At 39.5% G+C, this 16534-nt stretch overlaps 2 protein-coding genes across 7 annotated transcripts; one reads left to right on the forward strand and one right to left on the reverse strand.

Moving 5' to 3' along the window:
* Positions 1–11025, reverse strand: LOC114559695 (cytochrome P450 2F2). Its single transcript, XM_028584503.1, has 11 exons — positions 10589–11025; positions 9794–9956; positions 9079–9231; positions 6685–6845; positions 3493–3561; positions 3263–3367; positions 2757–2895; positions 1853–1938; positions 1475–1576; positions 557–698; positions 1–429 (listed from the first exon to the last, which is right to left on the reverse strand). The coding sequence occupies exons 1-11, from the start codon at positions 10748–10750 to the stop codon at positions 242–244; spliced, it is 1470 nt and encodes a 489-aa protein (XP_028440304.1). The 5' UTR covers positions 10751–11025; the 3' UTR covers positions 1–241.
* A 1087-nt stretch (positions 11026–12112) lies between these two features.
* LOC114560427 (uncharacterized) lies at positions 12113–15823 on the forward strand. Of its 6 annotated transcripts, XR_003693183.1 has the most exons (8): positions 12113–12299; positions 12742–12803; positions 13136–13277; positions 13536–13627; positions 13723–13832; positions 13987–14090; positions 14268–14445; positions 14519–15823. XR_003693183.1 is itself a non-coding variant. In XM_028585789.1 (7 exons), the coding sequence occupies exons 1-7, from the start codon at positions 12255–12257 to the stop codon at positions 14385–14387; spliced, it is 675 nt and encodes a 224-aa protein (XP_028441590.1). In that variant the 5' UTR covers positions 12113–12254; the 3' UTR covers positions 14388–15823. The 6 variants fall into 6 exon arrangements, 3 of the variants coding, with proteins under 3 accessions (XP_028441590.1, XP_028441591.1, XP_028441593.1); XR_003693184.1 differs by lacking the exon at positions 12742–12803; XM_028585789.1 differs by having other exon boundaries at positions 14268–15823.
* Positions 15824–16534: the final 711 nt, after the last annotated feature.

Here is a 16534-nt window from a genome sequence, read left to right on the forward strand (position 1 = left end):
TATATTACATATTGGACCTTTAATGGAACACACAGTACATTAAAAGCACATTGTAGCCTGTAACCTAAACAGATATAATGTAGATATGAGTCATATCTACATCATATCATATGACGCCTGGTATAATTGACTATGTGGGTTGTTAGCTGTCATAGCGAGCATTTAGAAAGTGACTGTTGTGAATAGGGCAGCCGACAACTAAGGAAAGAGCAAATGCCAGTCTGTGTGTCTGCAGACAGCCTCACTGTGTTGCCCTGAGTTGGATCTTCATACGATAAGGTTTGGGAGTCAGCGTGACCCCATAGACTTGAGTATAGTCTGGCTCTCCTGCATCCTCAGGCCAGATGAACTTAAACTTCCTCAGCAGGGTCACCATGATGAGGAAGAGCTCCATACGAGCCAGACCATCTCCAAGACACATACGAGGACCTGGGACATGAAAAAAATACCTCAAAGTCATCCACAATAGATTAAACCCACCCTGTCTGCATGCCGCTGCACTTTTCATACAATGAGATCCATACTGTTGTTGTTGTTTTATGATCTTACAGTATACCTGCAGAGAAAGGCATGAAGGCCTCTGGTTTAACAAACTCTCCCTGGTCATTGAGGAAGTTTTCAGGGTTGAATTCATTGGGGAATTTCCATTGTCCCTCCTCATTCAGCACTGAGATCAGGTTAGGGATGATCAGTGTGCCCTGAGGAGAAAATTAGGCAAAAGAGAAAAGGGCATAGAGGAAGGCAGAAAACATTTGTTAGAAGATTTATTTAAAGGGGTGGTTCAGAATTTTGGACATAGGACCTCATTTCCAAGTTCGCCAGTGTGTTATTTATCAGTGGAGACCGTTTTGAACACTTTTCATCCAGTCCTTCCAGTTGCAGAGTGCGCTGGTGTTAGGCTAGCTCAAGTATCTGCTAGCCTGCCACTAAAAGCAGTCTTAGTCACACCACAGTACACCCGAGACAAATAAATTATAACGCCAGACTATCTTTGTAAATGTCTGTGTTGATAGAATAATGTTAGACATAAAACTAGATAGTAGATAGGAAATGCTGTAAACATATTTTTTAAATCTTCACAATCATTCCTCAAAAGTACCAAGCAGGCCTGCATTATTGCAAGATTCAAAACTACGTCATACCCTTCCATTTTGAACATGTAACGTTAGCTTGCTAGGTCGGAGGTTGTTCTTGTTGTTTCGATTTCAAATAGCAGTAGGGGATAGGTTTATTCTGGTAATGTACTTCCGTTGATCCAAACTAGAAAAATTGTAACCAACATTAAAGACACTAAACTTTTATCTTACAATAACTCAAATGAAATGAGAATTGAATAAGAAGTCATGTTTAACTTTGTTCCCTACAGAGGTTACCTTCCCTTGCCTCCACAATAAGGTACCGTGCTGGTACAGTACAGTGAGGTTTCCTTCCACAACACTTCACTATAGTGTTCACTATACCAGTTGCTTCTTACCCTGGGAATGGAATATCCCATGAGCTCTGTGTCTTTAGTTGTACAGTGAGGGACACTGAGTGGAACCGTGTTGGCTATCCTCTGCACTTCATGGATCACAGCCTGGATGAAGAGAGATTTAAACAACATGTTCTTATGCTTTTTGTGACTTTATGGGGCAGAAGAAAAACAATGCAGGCTTTCAGAAGCTCAGCCATAAAACAGTAGACCAATAAACTTATAATTGATCTACCCCAAGGACCCCAACCTAAACAGATTATCTCACCAGATTTATTGTTAGAGCTTGACACAATCAAGCTGTAATAATTACACAATTACCCATGTGTACACATACAATAAAAATAAAATTATTAAGTGACATCTGTCTTGATTATTTACCTGCATGTAAGGCATGTTGTGTCTGTCATCAAAAGTGGCCTGATCCTTCCCTTCCAACACCTCATCTATCTCCTGCTGACAACGCTCTGACAGATACAGCAGAGAGATAACAATAATTAGCAATATAATTTAACTAACTTAAATTGGCACACTTCTATAGCACTGATACCTTCCAAAACGGACCCTAAATTTAAATATACCCATTAAATTACCCCATCATCAATTCAACAATGAATATCAAAAACTATGCAAACTTACAGTGGAAGTGTGGCTTTGAGAGACTAAGCCTTGCAAGTGGTAAATCAACCATTTTTGGAATTGCCATTGCAATGGTACTGATGTCTTCATATTGCTTCACTGGCACGCAAACTCCACTTACCAAAATACTCTTTCTGGGCCCAGATGGCATAGTTTAGAGTCTTAATCCTGGAACAGGAGCTTGGTTATTGGATGACAAGAATGAACGACTGGGTGGACGGCAGACACCTTAGTAAGGTTTTACAGTCAGCACCAAGGATCTTGAGCATCCCAACCAGGGTTCAAACTTTGAGAGCAAATCTCTTAAAGACCTTGACTTTACCTCTGTGGTTATCAGAAGCATACATCACTGTAGCTATCTTCTGAAGTGCAAGCTGGTGAGACTAGCCAAATTTATCGTTCAAGGCAGCCATGGTGTCTGTATAGGGTTTTGGAGAGACAACCACTACACAGGCCTCTTCCAACTTAAGATGGTCTACTAATAATGGTATTTAAATAATTAAGTCCCAAGACACGAAAATATGCCTTTTCTGTTCATGACTTTCATAGAAATAATTCTAAGCATGAAATGAATATGTATTTTAGATAGAAAGACAACGGTAAAACTATGGAGCCGGTGGCAGAAAAGCCATTTACATGTGCATACCTTGTATGTGTGGGTAGGTCATAAGGTAGAGGAAACCAGTAAGCAGGGTGTTGGAGGTAGTATCTGTCCCAGCAAAGTGAAGATCTAGAGCGTACATAATCAGTTGCTCTTCTGAAAAGGAAGAACCTACATCGCCTCTCTAAAAAGAGGAGAATGGTTGTTTTAATACAAACAGACATTAAATGCAATTATGCATTACTGATACACACAAAAACCCACTGTGGGGCAAAACTACACAGACTGTGCACACGTGGTCTAAAGATACATGCAGAACATGCATACATTTGGTTGTAAGCTGATATCTTTTGACACGGCACACACACACACACACACACACACACACACACACACACACACTAGTCTATATCCTTGCATTCCACTTCCGGGATTGCTCCAGTGTTGCAGGAAATTCTGCTCGATGCATGTATTTTCCGTTTCCTTCCACTTTCTTTGTGTTTTAATTCTAAATTCTGTGGATGTATGAGGACTATTGTTGACACACAGACCTTATTCAGTTCATCCAGATAGCAGTCAACAAAGTCTCGTGGCTCTCCTTGGACTCTGGTCTTCTTGTGCTCGTTCATCAAACCAATCACAAGATTCTGACAAGTCTGAAAAGATTTCAAGTCAACATTCATAATTTGTATTAATTGCATGTTTTTCTTCCCACTGATAAATGCCATGTTTAATTCTCAACTCAATATATTTTTGATATTTTTGATTATTTTTAACATACCTCAACATTCTTAAAGACCTTAGTGAAGGGCAGTGGCAGGCCACGAATGATGGGAAAAGAGTCATACAGCTGTAAAAGAAGATAAATCATTTGTTTATTTCAATCCAAACTGTAGCCTGTATACAATATTAACGCTAGTCTCCGTGACATCAGCCATAGGTTTCTAAAGAGCCAAGATGAAGCTCAAAGTGTGTGGGTCGTGGTGGCTGTTTTAATGTGCTGGGTAATGTCATTTTCACCGCCGTGCGCTACATTAAAATCAATGCGACACACCTTACAAAAAGCATGGAGGTTGTCGATATGACTAGGTAAGATGCATGTAAATTGTTGCGCCCAACATGTTGAAATTTACAGCTATATTTCGATTTCTTTGCGGGAACACCACCTTCACCTGCCATTTTTATCTGCTCGCTTTCGGGTCTGAACTTTCCGCGAAGCTTGCGCAGAGAACAATTGCGGAACTGGGTTATAGGTTGCCAGGTTGAGGTGACAAACAGGTTGAAAATTGTATATGGTGTTTGGTTTGTGTGAATAGGATGCGTTTCATACAAGATCTGGCAACATTAAACAAACATATTGGTCTGATTATTTATAAAGGAGTTTGGGCCATGCAAATTACGGGAGTTTCCCGGGAGAAATAACAAACGGGATCAAAGGGATCAAAAGGGGTCCAGGAGATAGGGTTAAAAAACGGGAGGAAGAAAAGAAAAATGTACACACAACAGAATACACATTAAGTAGACATAGGAGAAAAAATATACATTAAGTATAAGAAATAGAAAAAAATAGGATTAGTTATGATAATAATAAATCAAACATTTACACAATAAACTTTCTATAAACAGACAGTATATAAACACAGATATACAGATGAGTAAATTGCAGATGAATAGAGATGAAATATTGCACAGTTGGAGGTGACACAGAGTAATAAATAATAAAGCGTAGTGCAGGATGTTGTCCAGTGATGGCTCATATTGCAGAAACAGCTAGCAGTGCTACATTGTGATGTTGCATTAAAGAGTCTGACTGCTGCTGGAATGAAGGACCTGCGGCAGCGCTCCTTCTTGCACTGAAGGTGCAGCAGTCTGCTGCTGAAGGAGCTGCTCAGGGAACTCACAGTCTCATGTCTCGGCTGCCCCGTATCCCCAGGCTCCCCAGTGTCCCTGAGCTCCCCAGCGTCCCCAAGCTGCCCAGTGTCCCAGCCCTGCCCAGTGTCCCAGAGCTGCCCAGTGTCTCCGAGTTGACTCGACCCGCTCAGCCCTCAGAGGGCCTCTGCCTTGGCCGACCCGCTCGGCCTCCAGAGGTGCTCTGCCTTGGCCGTCCTGTTCGGCCGCCAGCAGGATTTGGCCTTCGCCGACGGCCGCCCAAGAGTCCTCGACGTCCTGCCTGGCCGCCTGAGGGGCTCTACCTTCGCCGTCCTGCTCGGCCTCCAGAGGGGTGCTGCCATCGTGCTGTGGTTTATTTGCATGTGTTTTCTTATTGTTGCATGTTGTGGTTTATTTGCGCGTTTTCTCATTGTTGCATGCTGTGGTTTATTTGCGTGTGTTTTCTTATTGTTGCATGCTGTGGTTTATTTGCGTGTGTTTTCTTATTGTTGCATGCTGTGGTTTATTTGCGTGTGTTTTCTTATTGTTGCATGCTGTGGTTTATTTGCGTGTGTTTTCTGATTGTTGCATGCTGTGGTTTATTTGCGTGTGTTTTCTTATTGTTGCGTGCTGTGGTTTATTTGCGTGTGTTTTCTGATTGTTGCGTGTTGTGGTCTATTTGTGTGCGATTTCTTAATGTCGCGTGTTGTGGCCTCTCAGGGCCACCGTATATATGTGCAAGTGTATATGTATGCGCATGTGAAGTATGTATGTATGTGCAAGACTTTAGTACCAGTATATATGCATGTGCAAGTAAAGTATATATGTACTGTATGTGCAAGTAAAGTATTTCATTTTGGCCTAGGCGGCTTCTCATAGTATTGCCATCTTTCCTCAAGCCTAAATACACCTGCTGCAATCACAGAGTATGAATGAAGAGATGGATGGACGGACAATCCACAGTTAGGATTCAGATGCAAAGTTTATTCTGACATCGTATTCATGCTGAATAGTAGGGCAATGCAGGATGTAATGCACACTCAAATCTTTCAACTTGAGTGAGACATCTGTCTAATGTTGTGTTGCGAAATTTTTAAATAGTCAGCTTTTAAAGTAGACCTACTGTATACTGTTTTCAGATACATACTTGTATTTTTTAATTCTACTAGAACATGTTTACATGCTTTAATGTTCAAAAAACACTTTTTTTTCTTATAGTGCCCATGTCTGCTGCTCCTCTTTAATGTGCTATGAAACCATTTTATAGCTCCCTGTGACTGCTCTTTTCAACTCAGCAATCACTTGCTTATACAGTTTGGATGTGAAATTTTTAACAATGAAAGGGCCCACCTGAAAGAAGAAGAGGACTCTGGGCGCTGTATAAAGACTCCGATTTTTTTAATTGGTGCATGTTAAACTTTGCAGGTGCTTTGGGAATAACACTGTGTCTTTTTGTGTTATTTGTGCAGGTTTAGCTGTAAAAGAGTGCAATCCTTTGGGGAATTTAAACATTATACTTGGATGGCCTCATCCTATTTCTTTGGCTGTGCCTCAACAAATGTTATCAACGTGCTCTGTTATGTGCTATGAAACTGTTTTATAGCTCCCTATGACTGCAATTTTCAACTCAGCCATGAAATGCTTATACAGCTTGGATGTGGAATTTCAACAATGAAAGGGCCCACCTTAAAGAAATAGAGGAATCTGGGTGCTGTATACAGACCGATTGTTTTTAATTTGCACATTGCTTAAGCCTATATCATGGGTATCAGACTTGCATGATTTGAAGCAGAGGACACACCTAATTAATGAGCTTCATTACCACCAACTCTCTGAAGACGCCAATAATTTCCCTGTAACTGTCTGTGGCTATTAGTGCTAACCTTTGTGAGTTGAACTGTTTTTGCAATAAGACTTGCATCGAAATGGGTTAATTTTGCACTGAATGTATGCAAATTACCTAGGGTTCATTTTACACTTTGCTGATGCTTTCTTTTTGTGTTATTTGTGCAGGTTTAGCTGTAAAAGAATGCAATCCTTTTGGGAAATATACCTGTTAATATTTCTGAGCCAGGTTTGAAGGCAGAAACATGCTTTCACTCACCACAGTCCATGGTCCATTGATTATCTTGGTAATCTCAGTAAAGCATTGAACAATCACTTTGATGAACTCATCATCATACTCGTAGCGTGTACCAAACAGAACCTGACAGATGATGTTGGAGGCCGCTCTATGAAATATAACTTGAGGATTCAAGGTATTGCCTGTAGAAGACAATGTTGACATAAAGTATGACACAGCATTGTGCGAGAACACAACATAACATTAAAGGGGTGGTTCAGAATTTTGGACATAGGACCTCATTTCCAAGTTAGCCAGTGTGTTATTTATCAGTGGAGACAGTTTTCAACACTTTTCATCCAGTCCTTCTAGTTGCAGAGTTTGCTGGTGCTAGGCTAGCGCAAGTCAACAGTATCTGCTAGCCTGCTACTAAAAACAGCCTTACCCACTTCACAGTACACCCAAGGCAAATCAATTATAACGCCAGACTATTGATGTAAATGTCTGTGTTGATAGAATAATGTTAGAAATAAAACTACCCTTGCATCTCAATGATCGCATTACATTTTGAGGGACTACTACTGAATTTTACTTTGCTTCGGTTAGTAGTACTACGCTGAAAAGTAAACATAGAAGCACACTCCAGTCGGGACACCTAGCAGTAGCCTAGTACAGTGGTATTGAAGCATTGGATTGGAAACTAAGGACTAGGCAACATGGTGATTCAGTGTGCATTTAGAAATTGTAAAAATAAACTAAAAAGATGGGCACCACAAAGTTTCCACAAATATTCATTGGGAGATCCAGAAAGGAACCAACTGTGGCTTCTTGCTGCTGGCTTGGACATCAAGTTGGAGACTCTACTCAAGTGGCAAATGTGTAGTGATCATTTTAGACCAGACGACTTTGAAAAACCCTGCAATCTAAAGGACCACAAGTCACTGACAACGAATGCGGTTCCATCCGTCTTTCCAGATGCACCAACAGCTACTGATGACCAGGTAATGACTTTTGGTAGGCTAACCTAGCTAATAAAGCTAACCCCTTTCATAACGTTAGCCTAGCTGCTACTGATAGATTGAGACTGACAACGTTTGTAGAGATAACGTTACAGTTCAATGCATTGTGGAGAGTGACAACATTAGCTAACGGTATAGCTACACTCTTGGTAGATACCTGGCTGGGCTAACCGCTAACTTTAGGCAATTGCTGACAGAAAAATCATGTAGGCTTGGACAGTTTACATGCAAATTGCAGCGGCAGGTAAATAAACTTGTGTGATTGTCATGGAAACCGGCTTTCTCGGTAGCCTAGGTAATATCACTCCGCTGCTGCTGTAGCCTATGCTACCAACTACAAGGAACAAAGTATAACTATTGCAATGCGATGCAAGGGTAGTTTTATTTCTAACATTATTCTATCAACAGACATTTACATCGATAGTCTGGCGTTATAATTTATTTCCCCCGGGTGTACTGTGAAGTGGGTAAGGCTGTTTTTAGTGGCAGGCTAGCAGATACTGTTGACTTGCGCAAGCCTAGCACCAGTGAACTCTGCAACTGGAAGGACTGGATGAAAAGTGTTGAAAACGGTCTCCACTGATAAATAACACACTGGCTAACTTGCTAACTGGCTAAATGAGTTCCTATGTCCAAAATTCTGAACCACATCTTTAAACATAACCCAATGCAAAATGAATTCACATTAATGAAAATTCATAATCAAAATCCACCTTGTAATAGCTATGTTTCCATCCACACGTTTTTAATCCAAATTACGTGATATCAAATGAAAAATGCCTTATGGAAACAGTAAAATTCGATAGAATTTCATGAATATTGACTCAAATGAAATACGTTCGGTCTCATGGGATTTTCTCTTGATCGATATATACGGCTTATGCGATAAACGCTGATGGTAACGTTATTTGCCAAAAAAATTAATGAATTGCGATTGAGTTTTAGGTAATTTTATGGTGGGACACGGAGGGAAAATAAAAGGCAAGTTCCACCTTTTTGATGAGCTGGATCAGATCCTCGGCCAAAGGCCTATCGTAGCTTCCTTGGCTTCTAATATTAACAACAACAACTACTTTTGTCTAGCAAAACTTTGTTCGCAAACGTTTGCTTGAATGTTGTGCGATTCAGTGCGAAAATGAATGGAAACACCTTAAAATGTCTCAAATCAATTCAATATACCAATTTAATCACAAAAAAGAAAATGTGACATCATTACGCACAGGTTTTTATTCGCTTTCGCTTGAATGGAAACACATTTTCACCAGCTTTATTCTTATGAGTTTTTTTACAGAACTTCAGATAATTCGATTGACAAGTGGATGGAAATGATGATGATGGAAGCTAATGATATTAGAGTATTTGTGCTGCTCAGAAAACCCTCCCATCCGTATTAGGATTATGCCCTAAGATCACATACCAATACTCTTTTCCAGTGTATCAATAGTGTATTGTATCTCTGTCCGAATCCTCTCCTCCATGGAATGTTTCCCCAGACCAAAGTTCCTCAAGGTCGCTAGAGCAAAGCGACGATGGTCCCTCCAACTAGAGCCATAATCTGCCAAAACCACTCCTACAACAAGTGTAGTGACACAATGAGTATACAGTATAAGCATGGTTGCACTTGACAACCAGCCATTGTCAGTCGTTAATTATACTAGTAATAATAATAACAATAATAATAATAATAATAATAATAATACATTTTATTTATGGGTGCCTTTCTTGATACTCAAGACACCTTACATCAGGGGCAGGGCTAGAAGGGGGCATGAGGTGGCACCGGACCACCCTGAAATATAATTTGCCTCCCCTGGTGGTTTCTTAGAGTAGTGAAGAGAAGACTTCTACAAAGATAAACTAGCCAACATGTGACCTGTAATTTCTGTTTTTCCCTTTTCACCATTTCCCACCATTTCATTTAGTGTGATACAGTAATGATGGCAATAAAAACTTAAACTGCACAACCAGATGTTGTAGCAAGATATATAGGAATTATGGTACTTCACTCATCCCTACATACAGTACACGCATAGAAAGAGATATTTCTGACATACAGTATGCACTATACGTTTTTTTTAATTAGTTAAGTTTAATAAAACATTCTCTGCCATATGACATTGTGTCTGTTTTACCTTTCCTTTGGGTGGCGTCATTGACAAACATGTCTTGGGGTCGTCCAGCAAAATCAGTGCCCTTGGTCACCATAGCCTCCTTCATGGCCTTCATCCCATTGATGAATACAGCTGGTCTGGTACCGAGGAACAGACTGTAGACATTTCCATAAGACTTCCTCAGCTGGGAAAGAACAACATGTCAGTGTTAAAATGCATATATATCATATAACTTCAGATGGATATTACTCTTTGAAAGAGCAATTTACTAAAAAACACAAAAAATATATTTGCCCACTACCTTAAATTTTGTATCATCTGAAAATGCAATTTAAAAGCCAGCAAATGAGAACACATGGATTGAGATACAGTTGCACAACTCTCCACACACAAATTTGCAATAATTTTGCTACAATAATGACCCTATACCTGTACCACTGTTTAGCTATAGTACAAGTGCACAAGCAGTCAACTCTGTACAGACAACCTGTTGTAAGTAACCTTTACACTTAGAAGCATACTGTATTGCGCAAAGATTTAAGTGGCTTTCATACTTGTTTTTTATTTTACACTTACAGCAGCCAATAAGTTTCATTCATAGTCTAGAAGTGCAATGCAGTGCAAATGTTAAAACTATTACTATTAGTAAAACACAGTGGCCACAAGTGTAAGTATTGCACAATTGTAGACACATTTTAGGTAGCTACTATAGTTTAGTATATCATCAATGCCATAACATAAATCAATCAAACATCAATGCCTTAACAATTTCAGGCATTGGAAGAGCAAAATATTAATTTCAATGTTTTTTCTTACCCTCTCAAAGTCCTTCAGGGGGTTCTCTAGGCTCAGGTGCAAAATGTTCCCTAGTATCGGCAGAATAGGGGGTCCTGGGGGAAAGTTCTTGGGCCTCCGGGATTTGAGTAGAAGGACGAGGAAGACAAAGCAGAGCAATATCAGGAAGATTGAGGCAAACATGTTGATGGACTGGTCTGAACTGAAGAGGCAAGCTAATTGACTTGCTTTCAAAGTGTATCTCAGCTCTTAGTCCTGCCCCTTCTAGTTGTGGACTTTGCTCCCCAATATTAATACAGGGGAGCAAAGTAAATAAGCAAAGGTGAATAGTAACATCAAGCAGACATCAAAAAATTAGTGGCTATAAAGCCCAACTTTATAGCCATAGTCTGTTACAGTGTTCAAGATGACAGGAATTTCACTTTACCCTGGCGTTATATTAGTGCCAAATGTCGAGAGCTCAGTGAAACATCTTCACAAGCAAATAATATTAATTCACACAGCAGGGAGCGAGGAAAAAACAGCAGCCGAGCTAAGAACAAACAGCTGCGAGCGAGGAAAAAACAGCAGCCGAGCTAAGAACAAACAGCTGCGAGCGAGGAAAAAACAGCTGTGACTGCACAAAACAACCACTGCGGGGCATATGCACTCTCGAAAGTGAATTCTGCTCCTGTGCTTTTATTCTGCTCGGTAGGAATGGTGTTTTGCTAGGGATGGCTGAAGTGAAACTGACGTTCCGAAGCTTTGTCGAGATCCCGAAGCGCAGATGTTTCGAAACACTGATTCAAAGCGTGATTCAAAACACCCATGTCACGTGACTACGGCTAAATGAAACATCGGAGTGTTTCACAAGTGGCATAATATCAGTGTTTGATTGACAGGGTCGGGAACACACAATCACACATCAGTATAAAAGTGAAGTCAACGCATCTTGACCGCGTGGGTTTTTGTGAGAGGAGTTTGATTTTGAGATAGCGGATTTTTGGTGATATAGTGACATTCATAGTGCGAGTTGTTTAGTTATATTTAGGCTTACATTTAAATTTACACATTGACTGATAGGCTAGAGACAGACAGAGTATACATAGTGACACATTAACATATTGATAGGTAGATACATATATAGATACACAGATAGATAGATATATAGATACACAGATAGATAATTAGGATTGAAATATAATAAACTGTTGGGACATTCATATTTTTGAATAAAGATCTATAAAGAATTGAGACATTGTGGCTTGATTTCTTTTATTAATATTCTTTTGTCATGACCAAAATAACATTATGCAAAAATGGCTCATTGTCAAGGTTGTTTTAGATCAACACCTGCAAGTGACCACTAGGTGTCATCGTTGAGACGGGTGTCGGATTGTTTCGATGCCTCGACACAATATGGCACATTTGCATCAACGGTTTCATTGTTTCACGAAGCCTCGATCTGCCCACCACTATGTTTTGCTCGCTCGCGTTAGTCGACCTCCAATTTTGACAGGTTGTGGGAGGGAACAAACGCTGGCCCTCTTGTGATTGGTCATTTTCCACACGGAAGCCCAGGAAGGATGGACCAGAGAATGTCTAATAAGGGAAAAACTTCCACTCTCGGGAAAATTCCGGGTTGGTACAATGGGGCTAATAGGGAGTGAGATAGGGAGTGAACAGGCTCTCCATAGACAGGCTCTGGATGGACCTTCGCCTTCACGAAGACAAGAGGAGGACGGTTAATGAGGTAATTCGCTGTTGGCTAAAGCTAAAGCTGGTCATATCTGCGGAAAAAACACTACCTTGTGTCAATTTGTGTCAAAGTGTATATTTAGGAGATATGTTAGTGCAGGTGACAACAATGTTATGTTTTTAGCATGTTAACGTGTATTGTTATGTTAATGTTAGTCGGTAGTCAATAACGTTAGTTAAGATTAACGTTAGTGTTTGAATAACTACCATTAACGTTACCGATAGCTCCCTATGTCTTGCAGTTAACGTTATGTTATAAAGTTTTTAGCTGCAGCATTTTTAGGCTAATGTGAATAGTCTATGCCTATTGTACTTTATGAAACAGTCTTAGCATAGTTAAATAACTAACGTCACTTGTAATAAGTAATGTTAGTCAGCTGGCAGTCGGCCTTACAACCAAAGCCAGTTAACTGAATGCCTTTCCACTCCCTATTCAGTCCCATTGTACCGAATTAGGTTGCAGTTCCACCAGAGTTCCACTGGGGGTGATCACAGGCGAGTGCGTACTTTCAGTGTATTATGGGCATTATACATTGAGTCACCTTTGACTCGAACCTTTGTACATACTTATACCATACATACTTTGTTATTTGAAAACCTATGAAAATACTTCACTGAAAATGTTAGCATATGCAGCTTATTAAGTTGATTAAACGTGAGATTTTCTATCTCAACAGGGCACTCTCAGAAGGCAGGTCTTGTTGAGGCTGCTTTCCAAATTTGAAATGAGACTCGCCAGACAGCCCATAGACCTTGATTATTTTGAATTTACATGTAAGCAAGAGCTATATCTCTGCAATGCATTGTCACGTCATTTCAATGTACCTGCAGAGATGGCTGCATCATTACACCGTGTAGACTCTGTGGGCATACTCTCAAGACTCGGTGGGTTAGGCTGCATCATACGCAGGACCTATTCTGTCAGAGGACCCCTTTCTCTGTGGCATGTGGACACAAACTACAAATTAATCAGGTTAGTGATTATAAATAGTTCGCCTAGGTACAACATTGTACAGCATGGTGCAGTGGATGGGTACTCTAGGAAGGTTAGTTATTATTTGGTTTGATAGCATTTACATTTACATTTACGTTTCAATTTCAATTCTGGTAATGCATCGGACTAGAATTAAAACTTGAGGAGCCCCCTGTCCATAACTTGTCATGAAAAGCACAGCACACCATAATGTGAACTAGCTAGCGACACTTGATTTGTTGTGATTTCATAACACAGGTGATGTGCCTGAGTGCAACCACCAACAACCTGGCATCCACCGCATGTTCTGCCTTCAAGAAGGCTACTGAGCGGCATGGCATTCCTTCAAGGTAAACGTTTTGCAATTTGAACAGTTTTTACACGTTGCTACAAAAGGTATTATGATAGTCACTTTACATTACATTGTGTTTTATTTGTGCATTAGAGTCAGAGGTGATCAAGGCATTGAGAATGTGACATTGCCAGATTTATGGTCAGCGTTCGGGGAACTAACAGGGGAAGCTTCATGTCAGGGAAAAGTGTTCACAATCAAAGGTTTGTCATGTTTTCACAGGCACTTGAAGGCTATTTTGTCATCACTCACACTGTCATTGCATTTGTGTTAAAGAAAAAGAAACTAATACATACCCTGTGTTGGGTGAGATAACTTTGAAAATTGATTCAGATTAAAACTATTCTGCATATTAAGGATTGAACGTCTGTGGTGGGATGTCAGGACCTGTGTCACCTCAAAGTATTACAACATGCTTTGGAGTCTGGAGTGGGATCAGCTACTTGACGTTTCCTCCACAAGTTAGAACTCAAATCACTGTAACTGAAGGCTATTGAGAATAAGGGAAATGAACCTTTCATTATAAATTCATCATGATTTTAGTATGACTAAAAGTTGAGTTGAAGCAATAAAACAGTATGCATTAGGTTAGTCTATTCTTTGCTGAACTGCTACCCATACCTCTTTACACTTGACAGAAGACCTTTTCTGCATCCACATGGTATTCCTCCCAAAAGTGGAGATGGACCTTGAACATTATGTGGAAGGTTGGAACCACCATCCAATCGGGACAGAATATAACAGAACTCCACACTTGAGCAGTTATGGCAGTTGGGTTTGATGAACACCGATATTGAACAGCCAGAAAATATTGAGGTATGTTCTCCTAAAACCACAATTATTGTGATTCAAGTGATTTCATTAATCTTTGGATATTGTTCTGTGCTAGGACATTGAGGAGCCAGACATTGACTGGGACATTGCCACAGACCACGATGGTGAGACGCAAGGGGCGATTGTGGTTCCTGAAATTGAGTGTCCTTTGAGTGAAGAACAAAGTGAAGGTGTTCAGTCACTCATTCAAGACAATGACCCAGTTTCACCTGTAAGGGAACTGTACTTGCTATGCCGTGAATATTTGTTTGGCATGGGTTAATACTTAAAGGTTTGTAAATAAAGACGATCATGGGTACATCAAAGTTGGTTTGTTGTGGATTGGGACATTGTTGATATTATTATTAATATTACAATCATTATTATTATTATTATAGTTATCCCTCAGAACTCCAGTGGCACGCCTTTTAAAGAAACTTTAAAAACACGTCTGAGTCCCTGGACGCTACCCTCTCCTCTACACCCAAGCACCTGGAAATGTTCTTTTACCAATTCCAATAAGTATTGTAGATATATACTATATACTTGTGTATATAGCCTTAACCACCTGTTTATTACCGTAACAATGATAGCAAAGGTCCCATAACCTTAATGAAATAATAATAATAATAATGTTACCTGAGCCTTAACAAAGTATTACTTGTACCATAATGTTGCCCTAAAACTATCCAAACCTTAAAGAATACTTCACCCCCAAAACGAATATTTGTTTATAAATTATTTAACCTGTATTTCCTTAAATTTGTGAAGAAAACTTCTGAAAACCATCAGATGAGTATAGCGCGTATAAGCATGCAACTGTTTATGTGGAAGTGTTAGCCTAAATAATAAGGTTCTTGCGAAAATGCATGTTTTGGAAGTATTGAGCATACAGCTGGATAAATGAGACTTGGATTATATTTCACAAATTGTGTGAGAGTTTGTAATCAGATGTTTGGATATAGTTTTGCTGTTGTTAAACGTGGCCCCCCGTTTTTTGGATCTTCTTTGTTCACCGTGGTGGCATACGAGAAAACAAGTTTTCTTTCCGAATTCAAGGTAAACCAGGGTGAGTAATTATCCTTTTTTTAAAACTGATTTATTTTTCAAAAGTGGTTTATAAAGGTTTTGGAAGGAACAGAAAAATGATGCTGTCATGGCGTTTCTTTTTGTCGTTGAATTTGGAGGATTTCATTTGTTGATTCCATGACATGCTTTGATATGTGTACTTCCACTTGTGTATGCAATGACATGCTTTGATGTAATGTAACTGATTTGTATGAAATTGATATGATGAAGGCCATTCTGGCCAATTTGTCATGTTTTTAGTCTGGTGTGTAACATTTCTATCAATAGCATTTTAATCATATGCATCCATGAGTTAAAAATAAAGAAACTGCAATACTAACAAAATCTTGTGTCTTGTGTCTGTGTTTTGGTTAAACACCAAATGGCAAGAAGTAAAATAAATAAAACAGTACTAATGAGATCTGTTAGAATCACACCTCTCTGTCACAGTGGCAATGAAAACCATATCAACTTTGTTGTTTTGCATAAATAAATGGAGTACAAAAATACAAACTTACTAACATAAACTGTACTGTAGTTTTGCTATGGGGCTGTTCCATTGGGTTACATTATGTTGCATCTAATGAATCTAATTCCGTACATTTTAAACAATTAAATGTGTATATTTGAGCCAACCACAAAGGTCAGCAATAAGTATAATATTTTTCTTCTGTTATTTGGCATTCTTTAAAAAAACAACAATAAATTACATAAAGACTACACTTATGCTGGTTGAACCATAGCCTGTACAAAATAAGCAGTATAGTAAAACAAATTCTAAGGGTGTCACAAAATGTTACAGTTACAAAAGTTTCACTAGAAAGATGCAGTAACAACCATGTGTTAAGGTGAACAGCTCCAACCCCTAAACTAATACGGTCACATACATTACCGTCCACTGCAGAGTGATGCCGCTCCCCTCAGTGTTACCTGTGTATAGGAATGTATATGCATGTGAACTGAAGCAGTTTTGGGTGTGGACAGATAGTCCTTGCTATCTTTAGTACTTCTGTCTTGTATCTAA

Source organism: Perca flavescens, chromosome 8 (assembly GCF_004354835.1).
Source record: "Perca flavescens isolate YP-PL-M2 chromosome 8, PFLA_1.0, whole genome shotgun sequence".
Lineage (NCBI taxonomy): Eukaryota > Metazoa > Chordata > Actinopteri > Perciformes > Percidae > Perca > Perca flavescens.

Excerpts from the sequence above, each read along its gene's own strand:
- LOC114559695 (XM_028584503.1), bottom strand. The coding sequence starts at position 10,750 with ATGTTTGCCTCAATCTTCCTGATATTGCTCTGCTTTGTCTTCCTCGTC. Across the intron at positions 9,232-9,793 it reads TGACGCCACCCAAAGGAAAG|GAGTGGTTTTGGCAGATTAT; the intron begins GTAAAACAGACA and ends CACTTGTTGTAG. Across the intron at positions 699-1,474 it reads TGGGATATTCCATTCCCAGG|GGCACACTGATCATCCCTAA; the intron begins GTAAGAAGCAAC and ends TTTTCTCCTCAG.
- LOC114560427 (XM_028585789.1), top strand. The coding sequence starts at position 12,255 with ATGGACCTTCGCCTTCACGAAGACAAGAGGAGGACGGTTAATGAG. Across the intron at positions 12,300-12,741 it reads AGAGGAGGACGGTTAATGAG|TCCCATTGTACCGAATTAGG; the intron begins GTAATTCGCTGT and ends CTCCCTATTCAG. Across the intron at positions 13,628-13,722 it reads CGGCATGGCATTCCTTCAAG|AGTCAGAGGTGATCAAGGCA; the intron begins GTAAACGTTTTG and ends TTTGTGCATTAG.